The 16,491-nt window shown below is 43.7% G+C and overlaps 1 protein-coding gene across 1 annotated transcript in view; it reads left to right on the top strand.

Annotated features, from left to right (window-relative positions):
• The window catches only part of LOC117359821, a 153,917-nt gene extending 138,047 nt beyond the window's left edge, over positions 1 to 15,870 (top strand). Inside the window, exons 30-31 of the mRNA XM_033943151.1 lie at positions 593 to 717; positions 13,995 to 15,870. Coding sequence (XP_033799042.1) covers positions 593 to 717; positions 13,995 to 14,242 — 373 coding nt within the window. The 3' untranslated portion in view covers positions 14,243 to 15,870. The remainder of the gene's footprint in view (positions 1 to 592; positions 718 to 13,994) is intronic.
• Positions 15,871 to 16,491: the final 621 nt, after the last annotated feature.

Here is a 16,491-nt window from a genome sequence, read left to right as displayed (position 1 = left end):
GTGGTGCAGGTGGGGAATCAGAGTTGGGGGGGATGTGGGTATGGGAGTGCCACTGGCAGATCTACCTTAGTATTATTATTTATGTTTGGCCCTTCTACTGTGTTACATGCTGTGATAGATGGTTCAGGCACCCATAGTATCTGGCACTACAGTAATGTAGTGTCATGCAATATTTGCCCTGGGTGTAAATGCAGGGAAGATTCAGGCATGCCCCCCTAATGTACAGCACAGGCTTTGCATTTACAACACATCAGTGTTTGCTGTTAATGTGCAGTTAACAAAAAAATGACTGCTTACTGAAGAAGCCTGTTAAATGTGTACTAACCTATAACTTGTGTTAAGTGAGTGTGTGTTAAAACCCTACAGCATATGTTATAATATCAATAAAATGAATGTGAATACAAAGTGGTAAATAAACACCCAAAATTTGGAAATAATTTAAAAAAAAATGAAAACTGCGCACATCGCTACTGTACAGATCAATAAAGAGATTAATGCTGAATTGTGATACAAAAATGTCTTTCACCCAGAGTTACTGTGAGGGATAAACTCTTCCTGAGGTTGGTTTACTGTTTTTTTTTGTCCTTGCCAGGCTTAAGGTTTGGGACCCATTCAGAAGTTGGCACAAGTCTATTCCTGGATATGAAGGACTTTGTCTGAGCATGAACAGCGATCTGCAAGTGACTGAAGGTGGAGCGAAGGCAATTCTGCTGGCAGGTGTGGAAGCAGACTTTCAGGATTCTGCCTTTGCCAAATCTGCTAGAGCTGTCACCAAACCAAATACCCGCACAATGGGCCAAATAATACGCACGATTACAAGCACTAGTTTCACACATTCACCTCCAGAATTGAACCGTGCTTTAGCAGGTTTATCAGATGGTAAAATATCTATACGTATTGAAGCTTGTGATTTTTATGTATTTGTGTCCCTCCTATCACTTTGTCTGGAAGTAAATCCTCAGGGAGGTAATTTTTTGTCACTTTTTAAAGTAGGTGATATGTACTTTATCTTATTATTTGATTGCTATAAGTACTGTTCAATTGGTTAAAATTTGTTGCACTTTGTATTGGCTTTTTTAAAAATGAATAAAGAATTGAAAAAAAAAAAGTAGGCGAGCAATTGGGGCTTGGAGAGAAGAGTAAAATTAGTGGTTTTCTCATAAGAAATGGCAATAATAAAATAGTTTTTATGCACCTTCTTTAAGCAAAATAAGCTTGAAGGGGTTTACAATAAAGAATAAGATCAAGCAAAAACAAATGCTTACATACAAATAATATAAAAATACATATAAACTATGTGTAATAAAATATCCCCAATGACCCTAACCCAAGTACTTATTAAACAGCCACGTTTTCAAAAATTCTCAGAACTTCAAATAGTTCTACTCTTGCCTTAGAGTTAGGGTTACTGTATTTGTGAGGTCAAAAAAACAGGACACATTCTCCTGCCCCATCATGCCCCCAACAAACAGTGCACAGTCACCTTGTTCTGCCTCCCACACAACCAACTGCATTGCTGTTCACTCTCTCTCCCTCTCCCCACCAGAGGAGAAAAAGCACAGTTACTTACCATAACAGGTGTTATCCAGGGACAGCAGGCAGATATTCTCACATGTGGGGTGCCGTCACTGACGGAGCCCCGGTACGGACACTTTAAAAGTTCATCGCCACTTTATTGTAGGCCAAAGCCCGCTGCTTCTCCTGAGTGAGAATGAGGCTTAGGAAAAAATATTGGAAGCACAATTAATTGATTGAGATGAAAGTCCGTGACAACTTTCGGCAGAAACTTTGGATGTGTGCGAAGGACCACTTTGTCATGGTGGAGCACAGTGAAAGGTGGATGCTTGAAGTTCACTTACTCTTCTGACAGAAGTAAGTGAAATGAGAAAAAACAACTTTCCAGGTAAGATATTTGAAATGAGCCGTAGACATTGGTTCAAATGGAGGCTTCATCAAACTAGCAAGAACTACGTTCAGATCCCAGACTATTAGAGGAGGCTTGAGAAGTGGTTTCACATTGAAAAGTCCATTCATAAATCTGGAGACCAAAGGATGAGCAGTGACAAGTTTACTCTGCTCTGGTTAGTGAAAAGTTGTAATAGCGCTGAGATGGACTCTAATAGATGTAAACTTGAGTCCTGAATCAGACAAATGAAGAAGGTAATCCAGAACCAGGGAAACTGAAATGGATTTGGGATCATAATGATGATGAAGACACCAGGAGGAGAAACGCATCCACTTCTGCTGATAATATTGTTGAGTGGCTGGTTTCCTGGAGGCTTCTAGAATAACTTGCACCGGTTGAGAAAGGTGAAACTCAGCTGCATTCAGCCTGAGAGATACCAAGCTGACAGGTGTAGAGACTGAAGGTTGGGGTGTAGAAGTGCACCTTGACTCTGCGTAAGAAGAGATGGAAATATCGGTAGAGGCATTGGCTCCCTGGCACTGAGCTGAAGTAGAAGGGAGAACAAAGGCTGCCTGGGACACCGAGGAGCTATGAGAATCATGATGGCTGACTCCTGCTTGACTTTGAAAGGAGTCTTGAGAATGAGAGGAGTAGGTGGAAATGCGTAGAGAAACTTGTGTGTCCAATCCAGCAGAAATGCATCTGCCTCCAGACGGTGAGGTGAGTAAGGTCTGGAGCAGAACTGGGGCAACTTGTTGTCGTGGGGAGACGCAAACAAGTCCACTTGACGAGTGCCCCATGGAGCAAAGATGGGATGGAGAGCTGCAGAGTTGAGCATCCATTCGTGAGTTTGAAGAATTCTGCTGAGCTTGTCTGCTAAGCAGTTCTGTTCCCCCTGAATGTAAACTGCTCTGAGCTAAACGTTCTGGGCAGTTGCCCAAAGCCAAATATTTTGAGCTTCCTGGCAAAGAAGGAGAGATCCTGTGCCTCCTAGCTTGTTTATATAGTACATTGTTACTTGATTGTCCGTGCGAAGCAAAAGGACTTGATTGACTATTAGATGCTGGAACGCTTTGAGAGCATAATAAATCACTCTGAGCTCTAGAAGATTGATGTGAAAGTTCTGCTCTCTGGAGGACCAATGACCTTAAATTTAAAGACCATCCAGATGTGCCCCCAGGCAAAAGTGGATGCATTCGTGGTCAAAACTTTTTGATGAGGTGGCATGTGAAAAAGTGGACTTCTGGAGAGATTGGATGAAATCATCCACCACTGCAGTGACTGTCAAAGAGACAATGTCACAGAAAAATGTGAAAGCGGATCTGTCGCTTGGGACCATTGAGAGGCTAGGGCCCATTGAGGTATTCTGAGATGGAGCCTCACCAGAGGAGTCACATGGACTGTAGAAGCCATATGGCCCAGAAGAATCATCATTCGCCTGGCTGATATGGATTGGAGCTGGTCCACTTGATGACAAAGCTGAATCAGAGCATCCTGATGATTTTGGGGCAGGAATGCTCTCATTTAAGTAGGGTCAAGAATTGCTCCTATAAACTGAAGTCTTTGAGATGGAAGGAACTGTGACTTGGGAAAGTTGATCTGGAATCCTAAGTTCTGGAGAAAGAGGATGGTGCAAGTTGTCACCAGCACAACATCCTGAGAGGATGGGCCATTGAAGACTTGAAGACCCTGAGATCTCAAGGCCGCTGCTACCACCACCAGGCACTTCGTGAAGACTCTGGGGGAAGATGCCAGGCCAAGGGGGAGGACCTTGTATTGATAGTGCCGAGAAGTCACTTGGAAACGGAGGTATTTGTGGGAATCCTGGTGAATTGGGATATGAGTGTAGGCTTCCTTCAGAGCCAGAGAGCATAGCCAATTGTTGTGAGCCAAGAGGGGATACAGGGTGGCAAAAAATAGCATTCAAAATTTTTCTCTGACCAAAAGCTTGTTGAGGGCTCTGAGATCTAAGATTGGACGCAGACCTCCTGTCTTCTTCGGCACTAGAAAATAGCAGGAGTAAATCCCCTAGTGTTGCTGATTCACAGGAACCTTCTCGATGGCATTGAGGAAAAGGAATTGAACCTCATGAAGAAGGAGAAAGGACTGTGGAGGGATGGAAGCAGACGCTCTTGGAGGATGATCTGAAGGGAGAGTGAGGAAATGCAGAGTGTAACCCTCCCAAATGATCTTAACACCCAAAGATTGAAGATGATGCACTCCCAATGATGGATATATTACTATAAATGCCCTCCGTTCGGCTGTGGAAGAGAATAAAGCAATGGGATTGCGGCTTTGCTCTCCAGGAACACATCAAAAAGGCTGAGATGACTTAACCTGAGTAGCAGGCTGGGTCTTAGGAGGGTGTTGTTGTTGTTTCTGCTTCTTCAGAGAAGAGCGACAAGAATGATAAAAGGTATGGAAAACCTTTCATACACAGACATGTTAGAAAGGCTGGGGCTCTTCTCCCTGGAGAAGCGGAGACTCAGAGGAGACATGATAGAGACTTACAAGATCATGAAGGGCATAGAGAAGATGGAGAGGGACAGATTCTTCAGCCTATTGGGAACCACAAGAATAAGGGGGCACTCGGAGAAATTGAAAGGGGATAGGTTTAGAACCAATGCTAGGAAATTCTTTTTCACTCAGAGGGTGGTGGGCACCTGGAATGCGCTTCCAGAGGTTGTGATAGGACAGAGTACATTACGGGGTTTCAAAGAAGGATTGGATAAATTCTTGAAGGATACAGGGATTGAAGGATACAGATAGAGGTAGTAATAGGATTATGAAAGGGTATAGATAGAAGGATGGTATAGATAGAAGGATGGGACTCAGTGGCGTACCTAGGGGGGGGGGGGGGGGGCGGGCCGCCCCGGGTACCAGCCCTAAGGGGGTGTTCCCGGCCTTGCCGTTCAGTCCCCCGCCACCCCCGAAGGACCGCTCGCCCCCCTGGCCTCCCCGCACCACCTATGAACAGCCGCAGCAGGATCGCGAAGTCAGCGTCAGCATCCCTGCGCTGCTTCCTACGACGCGATCCCGCCCCTCCTCTGACGTCAGAGGAGGGGCGGGACCGTGGCGCAGGAAGCAGCCGGGATCGCTGACGCTGACTTCGCGATCCTGCTGCGGCTGTTCATAGGTGGTGCGGGGAGGCCAGGGGGGCGAGCGGTCCTTCGGGGGTGGCGGGGGACTGAACGGCAAGGCCGGGAACACCCCCTTAGGGCTGGTACCCGACGCTGACTTCGCGATCCTGCTGCGGCTGTTCATAGGTGGTGCGGGGAGGCCAGGGGGGCGAGCGGTCCTTCGGGGTGGGTCGGGGCATCAGGCCTTCAGGGTGGGGCGGGCGGGCAGGCAAGCAGGCTTTCAAGGGGGAGGGGGGTGACAGGCAGGCAGGCAGGCCTTCAAGGGGGGACAGGCCTTCGGGGGGGGGTGCAGACATTCAAGGGGTGCAGGCCTTCAAGGGGGGCAGGCCTTCAGGGGGGTGCAGACCTTCGGGGGGGGTGTAGGCCTTTGGGGGGGTGCAGACCTTCAAGGGGGTGCAGGCCTTCAAGGGGGGAAAGGCAGGCAGGCCTTCAAGGGGGGGACAGGCCTACAAGGGGGGGGGGACAGGCCTACAAGGGGGGGACAGGCCTACAAGGGGGGGGACAGGCCTTCAAGGGGGGGTGCAGGCCTTCAAGGGGGGGTGCAGGCCTTCAAGGGGGGTGCAGGCCTTCAAGGGGGGAAAGGCAGGCAGGCCTTCAAGGGGGGGGACAGGCCTACAAGGGGGGGGACAGGCCTACAAGGGGGGGGACAGGCCTTCAAGGGGGGGTGCAGGCCTTCAAGGGGGGGGTGCAGGCCTTCAAGGGGGGGGCAGGCCTTCAAGGGGGAGACAGGCCTTCAAGGGGGGGAAAGGCAGGCAGGCAGGCCTTAAAGGGGGGACAGGCCTACAAGGGGGTGGGACAGGCCTTCAAGGGGGGGACAGGCCTTCGGGGGGGTGCAGACCTTCAAGGGAGTGCAGGCCTTCGGGGGGGGGGGCAGTCCTTCAGGGGTGGGGTTTAGGCCTTCAGAGGGGGACAGACCTTCGGGTGGGAGGTAAAGTCCTTCGGGGGGTGCAGGTCTTCAGGGGTGGGGTGTAGCCCTTCGGAGGGGGGACAGACCTTCGGGGGAGGGGGGTCCTGGTGTAAAAGTACACAGAGGGAGAGAGGGAAGGGGGGGTTCAAAGATACATGCATATGCCAGACTTTGGGGGTTAGAAATAATGGGTCTAAAAACAGAGGAGTGGGAGAGGGATGGTGCATAATGGGATTTAGGGAGGGAAGGAACAGAAAGGGAGAGAACTTGGAAACAGGGGATGGTGTGGAGGGGGGATAGAGATACTGGATAGGAGGATAGTTGGGAACAGAAAGGGAGAGATGGTGGATCCTGGGGTGGTGGGGAGTTGAGAAAAGGTGAATCTGTGGATGGAGACAAAAAAAAGGAAAGATGCCAGATCTCCGGGAGAGGGAAGGGAAACGGAAGGGGAGAACAGAGATGGCAGACGGATGGTTAGCACGGAGAAAGGAGACCCTGGCAAGCAAGACAACAAGAGCCTGGGACCAACAAGATTTGAATATTGATCAGAGAACAAAAGGTAGGAAAAATAATTTTATTTTCTGTTTTGTGATTACAATATGTTAGATTTGAAAAGTGTACATGAGACAGCTTGAAATGGGAACTTTTCTATTTTTGTGAATGGCAAGGCTGAGTTCAGTTAAAATATATGCTTTATAAGAAAATATAATAATGTGTTTTATAAAGTTTATAAGCATTGCTGGCATACTCGGTGAGGTGTTCCTAGTGTTGGTGGTGGTGGTAGCATGTCAGTGTGTTGAGAGGAAGAGGTAGTCTGGGAAATTCTGCTGAGCAAACTCTGGGCCCATTTCCACCCCCAGTTAGTCCACTCCACTCAACTGGTTCACACACTGAGTGGGTCTTTGGGTGTTATTTCTGGGTAGTTGTTTTAGAATCTCTTCCAGTGGTTTGTCAGTATCTCCTTCTGGTCCAAGGAAGGAAACTTTGTCAACCTTAGCATTGACCTTCAGAATATGTTTGTAACAGCGCTGCTTGTGTGGCATTAGGCTATGTAGTGATCGAAAGAAAAAAACAGACCTTTGCACATTTTTGCACTATATGGTGGGTGTATGAGGAGATTCATTTCCTGCACAGTTAAGTCCATTTTTTCTACTGAATAATAGTATAGGTACAATGAAAGTAAATAGCAAAAATGTTTGAGTAGATAATTAAGGAAATCTTTTTCATATTGCTTGCTTATGGACTGGGAAAAAAGACTGTTCAAGCAAATGTCTCCAGAACTGCTTTAATGGAAAAATGTGATTTTTTTTTTTTTAAGTACTTTGTGAAATTTATTGTTGTTGTGAAATTTATTGTTATACTTTGTTTAAACTTAAAAAGCGGTGTCATTAACAGTGAATCTAATCGAAAAATCGATTAGAATCGGATCGAATGAAATATTTTTCTCTGAATCGGGCAGCACTATTGGCTACCATGAGAATGGGCTACTGGGCATGATGGACCATTGGTGTGACCCAGTTAGGCTATTCTTATGTTATGTTCTCATCTGTAGGGGCCTTTGTTTTCACTTCTTATTTTAATGTATTTTTTTCCTGGGAACTTATCAGTGTTTTTTTATAATGGGAACAAAAATGGAAGAGAATTAATGTGTGTGGAATGGGGGGGGGTAACTAATTTCTTCAGCTAAATAATTCAATCCACTTCAAACAGACATAGGAGAACTCACGCACCATTCACACACCCTCCAACCAAAAACGTCAAAAGAAAAAAACTGTTCGACAACCTCCTAGCCATTCGAGCTGCAACACTTGACCCCCAACTCTACAACCTATTGACCTCGACCACAAACTACAAAACCTTAAAAAAAGAAATAAAAACCCTTCTATTAAAAAAACACATAAAACCAAACTAACATAATCAGAACTGTCCCAAGCATCACCTGCAACTACTCCATATGTACTTCTGATGTCATGACAATTCAGACATAATTTATGTTATGTTATGTTTGGAATAATGGTTACATAAATGAGGTTCAATAAAAGAAAATTTTCTGTGGGAGCATTTGTTGGAACTTCTGTTATCCTGATTTCTTCTATCTGTGGGCTTTCTTTAGCTAACCTACTTATCTGGGGCTTTCCACTTCTGCAGCTGCCCTTTTCACGGTCCACTTTGCGCTTGCACTCTCTGGGGAGGGGGGGTTGGGTCTGGGCTTGGTGGGGTAGGTGTGTCTGGTAGTTTTGTCTGGGTGGTGGCTGGGTGTTTCTTGGGTGCTTGTTGTGCGGATTGGTGTGTCTGGTGAGCGGTCTGGGTGTTGTTGCTTGTGGGGGTTTTTTTCATTATAAAATATGGCTGAGGGTCTAGTCCGGCTTATTATTCTTGTGGGTTCTGGGGTGGGATTTGTTTGCTTGCCCCAAGTTTTGGCCTTTTGTTGTGTATTGCTATGCCTCTCATTGGCAATTTTCTCTTGGGAGAGGCTTGTTCATGCTTGTTGTTGCTGTTACTCTCATTCTGTGTTCTTTTTGATAATGTATAAGTTTCTGTACAGACCATGGTTGCTTGTCTGGACCTTTTGCCATTCTCAATAAAAATACTTTGGAAAAAAAAAAAAAAAAAAAAAAAGAAAATTTTCACTGCCTGTTTCTATTCTGACCATTTATTCCATTTCATGGTTATTGCAAAAAAAAAAAAAAAAAAAAATTTTACATGAGGGGGGGGGGGGGGGTGTCAAAAAATGATGGGCCCCGGGTGCCACATACCCTAGGTACGCCACTGATGGGACTGAAAGGTTTTAGGCAAAGGATCACCTTACAGGTCATGGACCTGATGGGCCGCCGCGGGAGCAGACTGCTGGCCGCGATGGACTTCTGGTCTGACCTAGCGGAGGCAACTTCTTATGTTCTTATGTTCTGTGGAGGTTGCACTGGGACAGAAACTTTTGCAGCAAACCTGCATTGGTAGGAGGAAACAGGTTTAAAGGGTCTAGAAGGAGCTGTTTTTTTCTTGGGCTCAATGTGTCCCAGCAGGTCTCATGTGCTGAGAGCTTTTGCATTGCGGTGTCCACTGAATCTCCAAAAAGCTCATCTCCCAAATATGGCACATTAACTAGGCAATCTTGAGGGTTGACATCCATGTCAGAGACCTGTAGCCATGCTAGTCTTCGCATGGCTACCGCCATGGCCGAAGCTCTGGAAGTGAGTTCAAAGGTGTCATATGCCAAGTGCACAATGTACTTCTGCAACTGGAGCACAGACGCGTCAAGTTGTTAGAACCCCTTCAACTTGTGGGCAGGAATGTACTTCTGATAAGCGGGAAACTGCTTGAGGAGATGCTTTAAGTAGGAGGAGAAATAAAAATTATAGTTCACTGCCCTATTAGCCCCGTGAGAACTGATGCCAACCATTCAGAAAGAGGCACGGGCCTAGGCAGCAGCACAGAAAGCACGCTCCTGCCGGCCCATACACCGCTGGACCACCAGGCTTAAGGGGCATTTAAAAAGGTACTGCAGGGCGGGCAGAGGTGTTTTAAAAGGAAGGGCGGACGGTGTTTTTAAAAAGTACGGGAGCTGGGTTGTCTTCGCTGCATAAGATGCACCGACATTTCCACCCACTTTTGGGTGAAAAAAAGTGCATCTTATGTAGTGAAAATACAGTAGATCAAATTATGATTTATAGATGTAATTTCTGAGTCTGAATATAAAGTATATAGTATTTGAATATCTTCTGCCTAAACAAATATTGTGAAACCACGTGATTGTGCTAAAGTCAGAACTGGTGAAAAAATGTTTAACTGGATCAGTGATAATATAGAACCTTACGGAAGGCTATTTTCTAAACCAAAAGGTGCTGACAAAGAATTCTTTGTAACTACTATATTTTGATGATTTTCAAAATATGAAACAAATCATTTTTGTACAGTTCCCTTAATACCTATGTCTTGTAATTGGAACAGTAGAAGGGAATGATCAACTGTAACGAAGGCTGATGATAAATCCAGCAATATCATCAAAGTTATCAAAAGCTCTATGAATATAGGAAGTAATTCCTAACAAGGCTGTTTGATGAGAATGTAATACATTTGTTTTATCCACAAAATCTTGTAATTGTATATGTACAGTTGCTTTGATAATCTTTGATAAGAATGGAATGTTAGCAATTGGGCAATAGTTACTTGGATCGGAAGACTTTAGTGCCAGGAAGATTCTTTGATCATAAGAATCTGAGTCGGGATGGTACGCGTTGATTCTCAAGAGGGGGCTGATCTTGATAAAGCCTAACGGTGAAACATATATAACAAACCCCACAAAAAGCAAATCGGATGATGACTATATGCCATAAGTGATACACGCAGATGATTCAAATATCATATGGCTGGTGGTGGCATATTGACAAATCTGCTTTAAAGTGAATGAAAAGTTACAAGATACAAATTAGAAGGGCTGCCATTGAGGATATTTGTATTAATCAGTGCAGCATAAAAGTGACTGTTTGGGCTAGCTTCTTTTTACATTGTATGTATGTTCCAGCATAACTCTGAAACGCATAGACAAATTTCAACCAAACTTGGTATACATATCACTTACTATTTTGGGAAAAATACTGTGTGGGTGGGAAGGAGGTGACATGTAAAAATTATCGAAAAAGACAGATTTTACTGTCTACCCCATAGTTTTCGGCCTCACTGAGATGATGTTCCAGCATAACTCTGAAACGCATGGAGAGATTTCAACCAAACTTGTTATGCTAATCTTCAAGAAAGGTTCGAGCGGTGATCCAGGAAACTACAGACAGGTGAGTCTGATCTCAGTAGTGGTAAAGATGATAGAGGCGCTGATAAAGGACTGCATCATTGAGCACCTTGACGGACACGGCACGGCTTCAGCAAAGGAAGATCTTGCTTGACGAACTTGCTGCACTTCTTCGAGGGAGTAAACAGGCAGATAGACAAGGGTGACCCGGTCGACATTGTATATCTGGATTTTCAGAAGGCGTTCAACAAGGTTCCACATGAATGACTCCTTTGAAAAATTGTGAGCCATGGAATCAAGGGTGAAATACTCACATGGATTAAAATTTGCTGGCGGATAGGAAACAGAGAGTGGGGGTAAATGGACAATACTCAGACTGGAAAAGCATCACCAGTGGAGTGTGCTTGGACCCGTGCTCTTCAACATATTTATATACGAACTGGAAATTGGTATGACGAGTGAGGTGATTAAATTTGCAGATGATACTATGTTATTTAGAGTAGTGAAGACGCAGGGGGATTGCGAAGATCTGTGACGTGACATAAACACGCTTGAGAAATGGGCCACACTTGGCAAATGAGATTCAACTTGAATAAGTGTAAGGTGATGTATGTCGGTAACAAAAATCTTATACACGAATACAGGATGTCCGGGGTGGTACTTGGAGAGACCTCCCAGGAAAGAGACTTTGGAGTGCTGGTCGACAGGTCGATGAAGCCATTCGCGCAAAGCATGGTGGCGGCGAAAAGGGCAAATAGGATGCTAGGAATGATTAAAAGGGGGTCATGAACAGATCGGAGAAGGTTATCATGCCGCTGTACCGGGCCATGGTATGCTCTCACCTGGAATACTGCTTCTAGCACTGGTCATCGTACATGAAGAAGGACACGGTACTACTCGAAAGGGTCCAGAGAAGAGCAACTAAAATGATTAAGGGGCTGGAGGAGTTGCCGTACAGTGAGAGATTAGAGAAACTGAGCCTCTTCTCCCTTGAAAAGAGGAGACTGAGAGGTGACATGATCAAAACATTCAAGATACTAAAGGAAATAGACTTGGTAAGTAAAGACAGGTTGTTCACCCTCTCCAAGGTAGGGAGAACGAGAAGGCACTCTCTGAAATTAAAAGGGGATAGATTCCGTACAAACGTAAGGAAGTTCTTCTTCACCCAGAGAGTGGTGGAAAACTGGAATGCACTTCCGGAGGGTGTTATAGGGGAAAACACCCTCCAGGGATTCAAGACAAAGTTAGACAAGTTCCTGCTGAACTAGAACATACGCAGGTAGGGCTGGTCTCAGTTAGGGCATTGGTCTTTGACCTAGGGGTCGCCATGGGAGCGGACTGCTAGGCATGATGGACCACTGGTCTGACACAGCAGCGGCAATTCCTATGTTCTTACATATATCTCACTATCTGGAAAAAAAAATACTGTGGGGGTGGGAAGGGGGTGACGTAAAAATTATTGAAAAAGACAGATTTTAGTGTCTAATCTATACTTTTTGGGCTCACTGACATGAATACTCAGCATAGCTCTGGAACACATGCAGAGATTTCAACCAAACTTGCTATACATATTACTTACTATCTGGAAACAAATACTGTGGGGGTGAGAAGGGGGTGACATGTAAAAATTACTGAAAATGACAGATTATTGGGATAAATAAATACCTGGGCAACGCCGGGTAATCAGATAGTTTGTATATAAGCATTTGTTTTCGCTTGATCTCATTTTTAATAAAAGGACCCCCTAAATGTTTCTTAAAAGTCTCAAGGATCTTAACTGATCCTATAGATACTGATAATGAGTTCAACAGTTTTGGTCTTGCAAAGTAAAACAAAAAATGGAGGATCTATATTCCTCTAGCTTCACAAGAGGGAAAATCAAGCAGATCTTTTGCTGCAAATATTAAAAGCCTAGAAGGCTGATATATGCACAAAATGTCACTATTAGCAAGGAACATTGTTGTTAATCTTGAAAATCATTACCAATATCATATAAGGGATTCCTCATTCTATAAGGAGACAGTGGAGTTTTATTAACAAAACACTTGGCTCATTTACAGCAGCATCATCATTTGGCATGATATAATCTCCATGTATTGCCACAGCCAATAACTTCAAGGTTCAGGTCTATAGCAATACATGAAGGAAAAACTTACAATCCCTATCGTATGATCATGCTTAAAATTTACAGGATCCTCTGGCCTGATTCTTAGATCGCTCTGAATCTCCTCTCAGGGAAATCCCCAATTCCCTAGTGCACCAGGAAGGGGAAGGCCCACCATTTTGTAAGAGGCGGGCCTGCCAGATGGAGTGGGTTAGGTGTCCTTCCGGCCAAACTTCTTGAATAAGGTAGGGAGGATGAAGGGGTTGTCTGGGGCACAGGGAAGTTGTTGGGGGGAGGGGGGATGGTGGAAGGCAGTGGGCATCCCTCCTGGTGGGGGGAGGGGGTTTTAGATTCGGGTGATTATGTGAGTACAGCAGCATTGAGTGGGCATCTTTCCTGTTGCCAGGGGTGGGTGTCCGGAGGTTGTACGAGCATACTCAGAATGCTCATTTTAATGTTAATGACCTGGTTGTTCTACATTTGCACAGTAGTATCGGAGACTGCTAGAAAACTCAGAAAAGATCTCGGTAAGCCGTTTTGATAATTTGCCGCAAAAATACCGGTTTAGCGAGCACGTTAAAGGCACATTTTAGTTTTGAGAATCTTCCCCCCAGTGGCCTACCATAACCCTGCACCCAGCCTCTAGGTAACCATGTCCCGCCAAAACCCTTATGGCTAGTCAATCCCATCCCATTCCTGCTCTATGCATGAAGAACTTGATTCAGATTGGAGAGCCCTTTAAATTTGTAAGCACAGTCCCAAATTGGAGCTACAAACATTTTCCTCTTGAGATGTAGTTATTTTTCCAATGAAACAGGGCCCAGGAAGTCATTTTCATATTCCTGTTTTCATTTTTTTTTTTTTTTTGCATGATTTGCTTTGCGTAGCTCATTAATGTACTATTCACATAAACTTTTGTATAGAGTGTGCAAAAGTTTTCTACAGCATAGAGGCGTCACAAAAAAGCACTTTGTGTTATTACAAGAATAAAGTTATTATTATTATTATTAATAGCACAAAATGCTTTCATTTTGGCATTTGGAACATTCCCATGTGCTTTGCAATATATAGTATTTCATATGAAGTGCTAGTGCTTTTGTACTTTTAGTTTCAAATGTTAATAAATGCATGATGCACATTTCACTGAGTCATGACCAAATAATGTAAGATGCACATTGGTTTTCTTGTTGTAGGTGAGGTGAGTCTCTGGGACTTGAACAATGGCAGAGTAATATCCGTCTTCACACCTGACAGTACAATCTGCTACCTGTCACTAGCACTAGACAGGACAACAGTCCTCCTTTGTATGAGTGACAGCTCTGCCCTTATCACTCTCAAGATAACAGGAAAAAAAGAGAGTTTAATTTCTGAAGGAAAAGATTTATTCGGAGAGGAATCTACTAGCAGTGAGGAGGAGCCCGACGAACCGGAGAAAATTTAGAGGACAAGCATTAGGGGTATATATTTAAAGGGGTTTACGTGGGTAGGAGAGAGAATTCAGTAGCTCTTTGACTGGGTAGTACCACTAAATATCTCTGACCACTGTACCATAGTCTGGATAGTGCCAAGGTGATCCATGGATAGAGTCAAACTCGGGACACACCAAGATATGTGGCCGTCAGCAATATTTAGTGCCAGCACCCATATATCTAACTGGTCAGATAGGACCACATCAAAAGCAGTTCTATGTTTGCTCAGTTAGGCATGCAGGTACTAGCAGCGAGTATGACAGATGATGCCATAGCCCAGCCATTGCTGACCACCATGGGCTGAATATTAACCGGACTAATTCTCAACTGGGCAGCTAGATATTTTGCATCAGTAGCAAAGGTGTATGTATATAAAGAGAGGGATTTAATCATTTATAATAATAATTTGCTCTTTTTATGTCAATCTCATGCACCAGTAAATATTTTGCCTTATAATCATGCTTTATGTTCTAGGCTTTTCAGATGCTAACGTATAATAATGGCTCTCTTTTTCCCTCTGTATTATCCTGTAGAAGAACAAAATGAAATTGTGGTAATGTAAACAAATTTATTTCACCTATGATTAATGTGTATGAGATTCTCCCAAATACAAAGTCTGACAATTAAGTTCATGAACTTGCCACAATGCGCTTATGTTGGCAGCACTTTATAGGCAGCTCGGTAAGGTTTCATAATCTTGGTATATCAGTGTCTCACAGCTGTGTTTGTGTCGACGTGTGGCGTTATCTTGCTGACTGGAGTTCATTATTGTTGTTGCATGTTTTTGTGGGCCGTCACGAGTATGTCAGAGATTAAACTAGAGCAATGAACAAACATTAAATTTCTTGTTAAACTTGGCAGGAGTGAAAGAGAAATCAGGGACATGTTAGTCCAAGTTTATGGGGATGCCATGAAGAAAATGTCAGTGTACAAATGAATTAAACGTTTTTCTAAGAGAAAGCGTCACTGATGAAAAGGTCAGGGTGGCCAGTAACGAGCAGAACTGACGAACACATTGCAAAAACTTTTTTAATTGTGCATCAAAATTATCAGCTGACTGAGAAGCATAGCAGACCAAGTAAACATTGTTAGGAAAATCTTAACTGAAAATCTTGGCATGGAAAAGATATGTCCAACAATGGTCCCTCATGGTTCTTGCATCACAATGCACCAGCTCACACGGTACTGTGTGCAAGGGAGTTTTTAGCCAGCAAAGAAATAAATGTATTGAAATAACCTCCCTACTCACCTGATCTGGCCCCCAATGACTTTTTTCTTTACCCAAAGATAGAAGAAATATTGAAGACATTTTGATGACATTCAGGACATCAAGGGTAATACGACAGCTCTAATGGCCATTCCAGAAAGAGAGTTCCAAAATTGCTTTGAAAGGTGGACTGACTATGTGCTAGCGTTGGTGCATAGCTTCTCAAGAGTAGTACTTTGAAGGTGACTATAGTGATATTGAATCAGGTATGTTAACACTTTTTCTAGGATGAGTTCATGAACTTAATTGTCACTCCTCATATTTCATATATATTTTCAGCACTATAGAAATGATAAATAATAGTAGTAGTATATATTTTCAAATAACATTTAAAATTTTAAAATTTAAATATTTCTAAAAATTAAACGTTCTAAGAAATTTTATAGGAGAAAATTTCACCATCCTAGTGAGAAACAAAATTGTCTTACCTTCCAGATGTGTTTGTTTTTTTTAGCAGTACTCACATGTGAAGTGAGGTGCCCAAGGTTTGTCTTGATCCCCCAACAAGTATGCCAAAATATGCCTTGTTGGCATCGCACATCTTTGCAGTACTTTTTTCTCTATTTTCTTGAACTGGCTGCATACATAGCAAAATGCATCTGGCTGGCTGGATGTTTGCAGCCCTACGTGCCTTAGTAAAAGTGTCCCTAAGTTTACTCAGCCATGGCAAAATACGCCTTGTAGGCATTGTACATATTAGCAGATACTTCTATGGAATACTTTTCCCCTCCTTTTGTCTTGATAAATTAACCGCATACAAAGCAAAATGCATCTGCTGGATGTTTGCGCCTTAGTAAAAGGTCCCCTAAGTTTATTCAACTTGGAATTAATCTGGAATGCTCAGTAAAGAAGGTAAATTTCAAAAAATCAATATCCTGGTCACAAAAGCAAAATTTGAGAGGAATAATAGTCATTTTCTATACTTTTGTGGCATAGGGAATTAAGAACACTCAT

The sequence above is a fragment of the Geotrypetes seraphini genome, chromosome 1 (assembly GCF_902459505.1).
Source record: "Geotrypetes seraphini chromosome 1, aGeoSer1.1, whole genome shotgun sequence".
NCBI lineage: Eukaryota > Metazoa > Chordata > Amphibia > Gymnophiona > Dermophiidae > Geotrypetes > Geotrypetes seraphini.
This window is presented reverse-complemented; position numbering and strand designations above follow the sequence as displayed.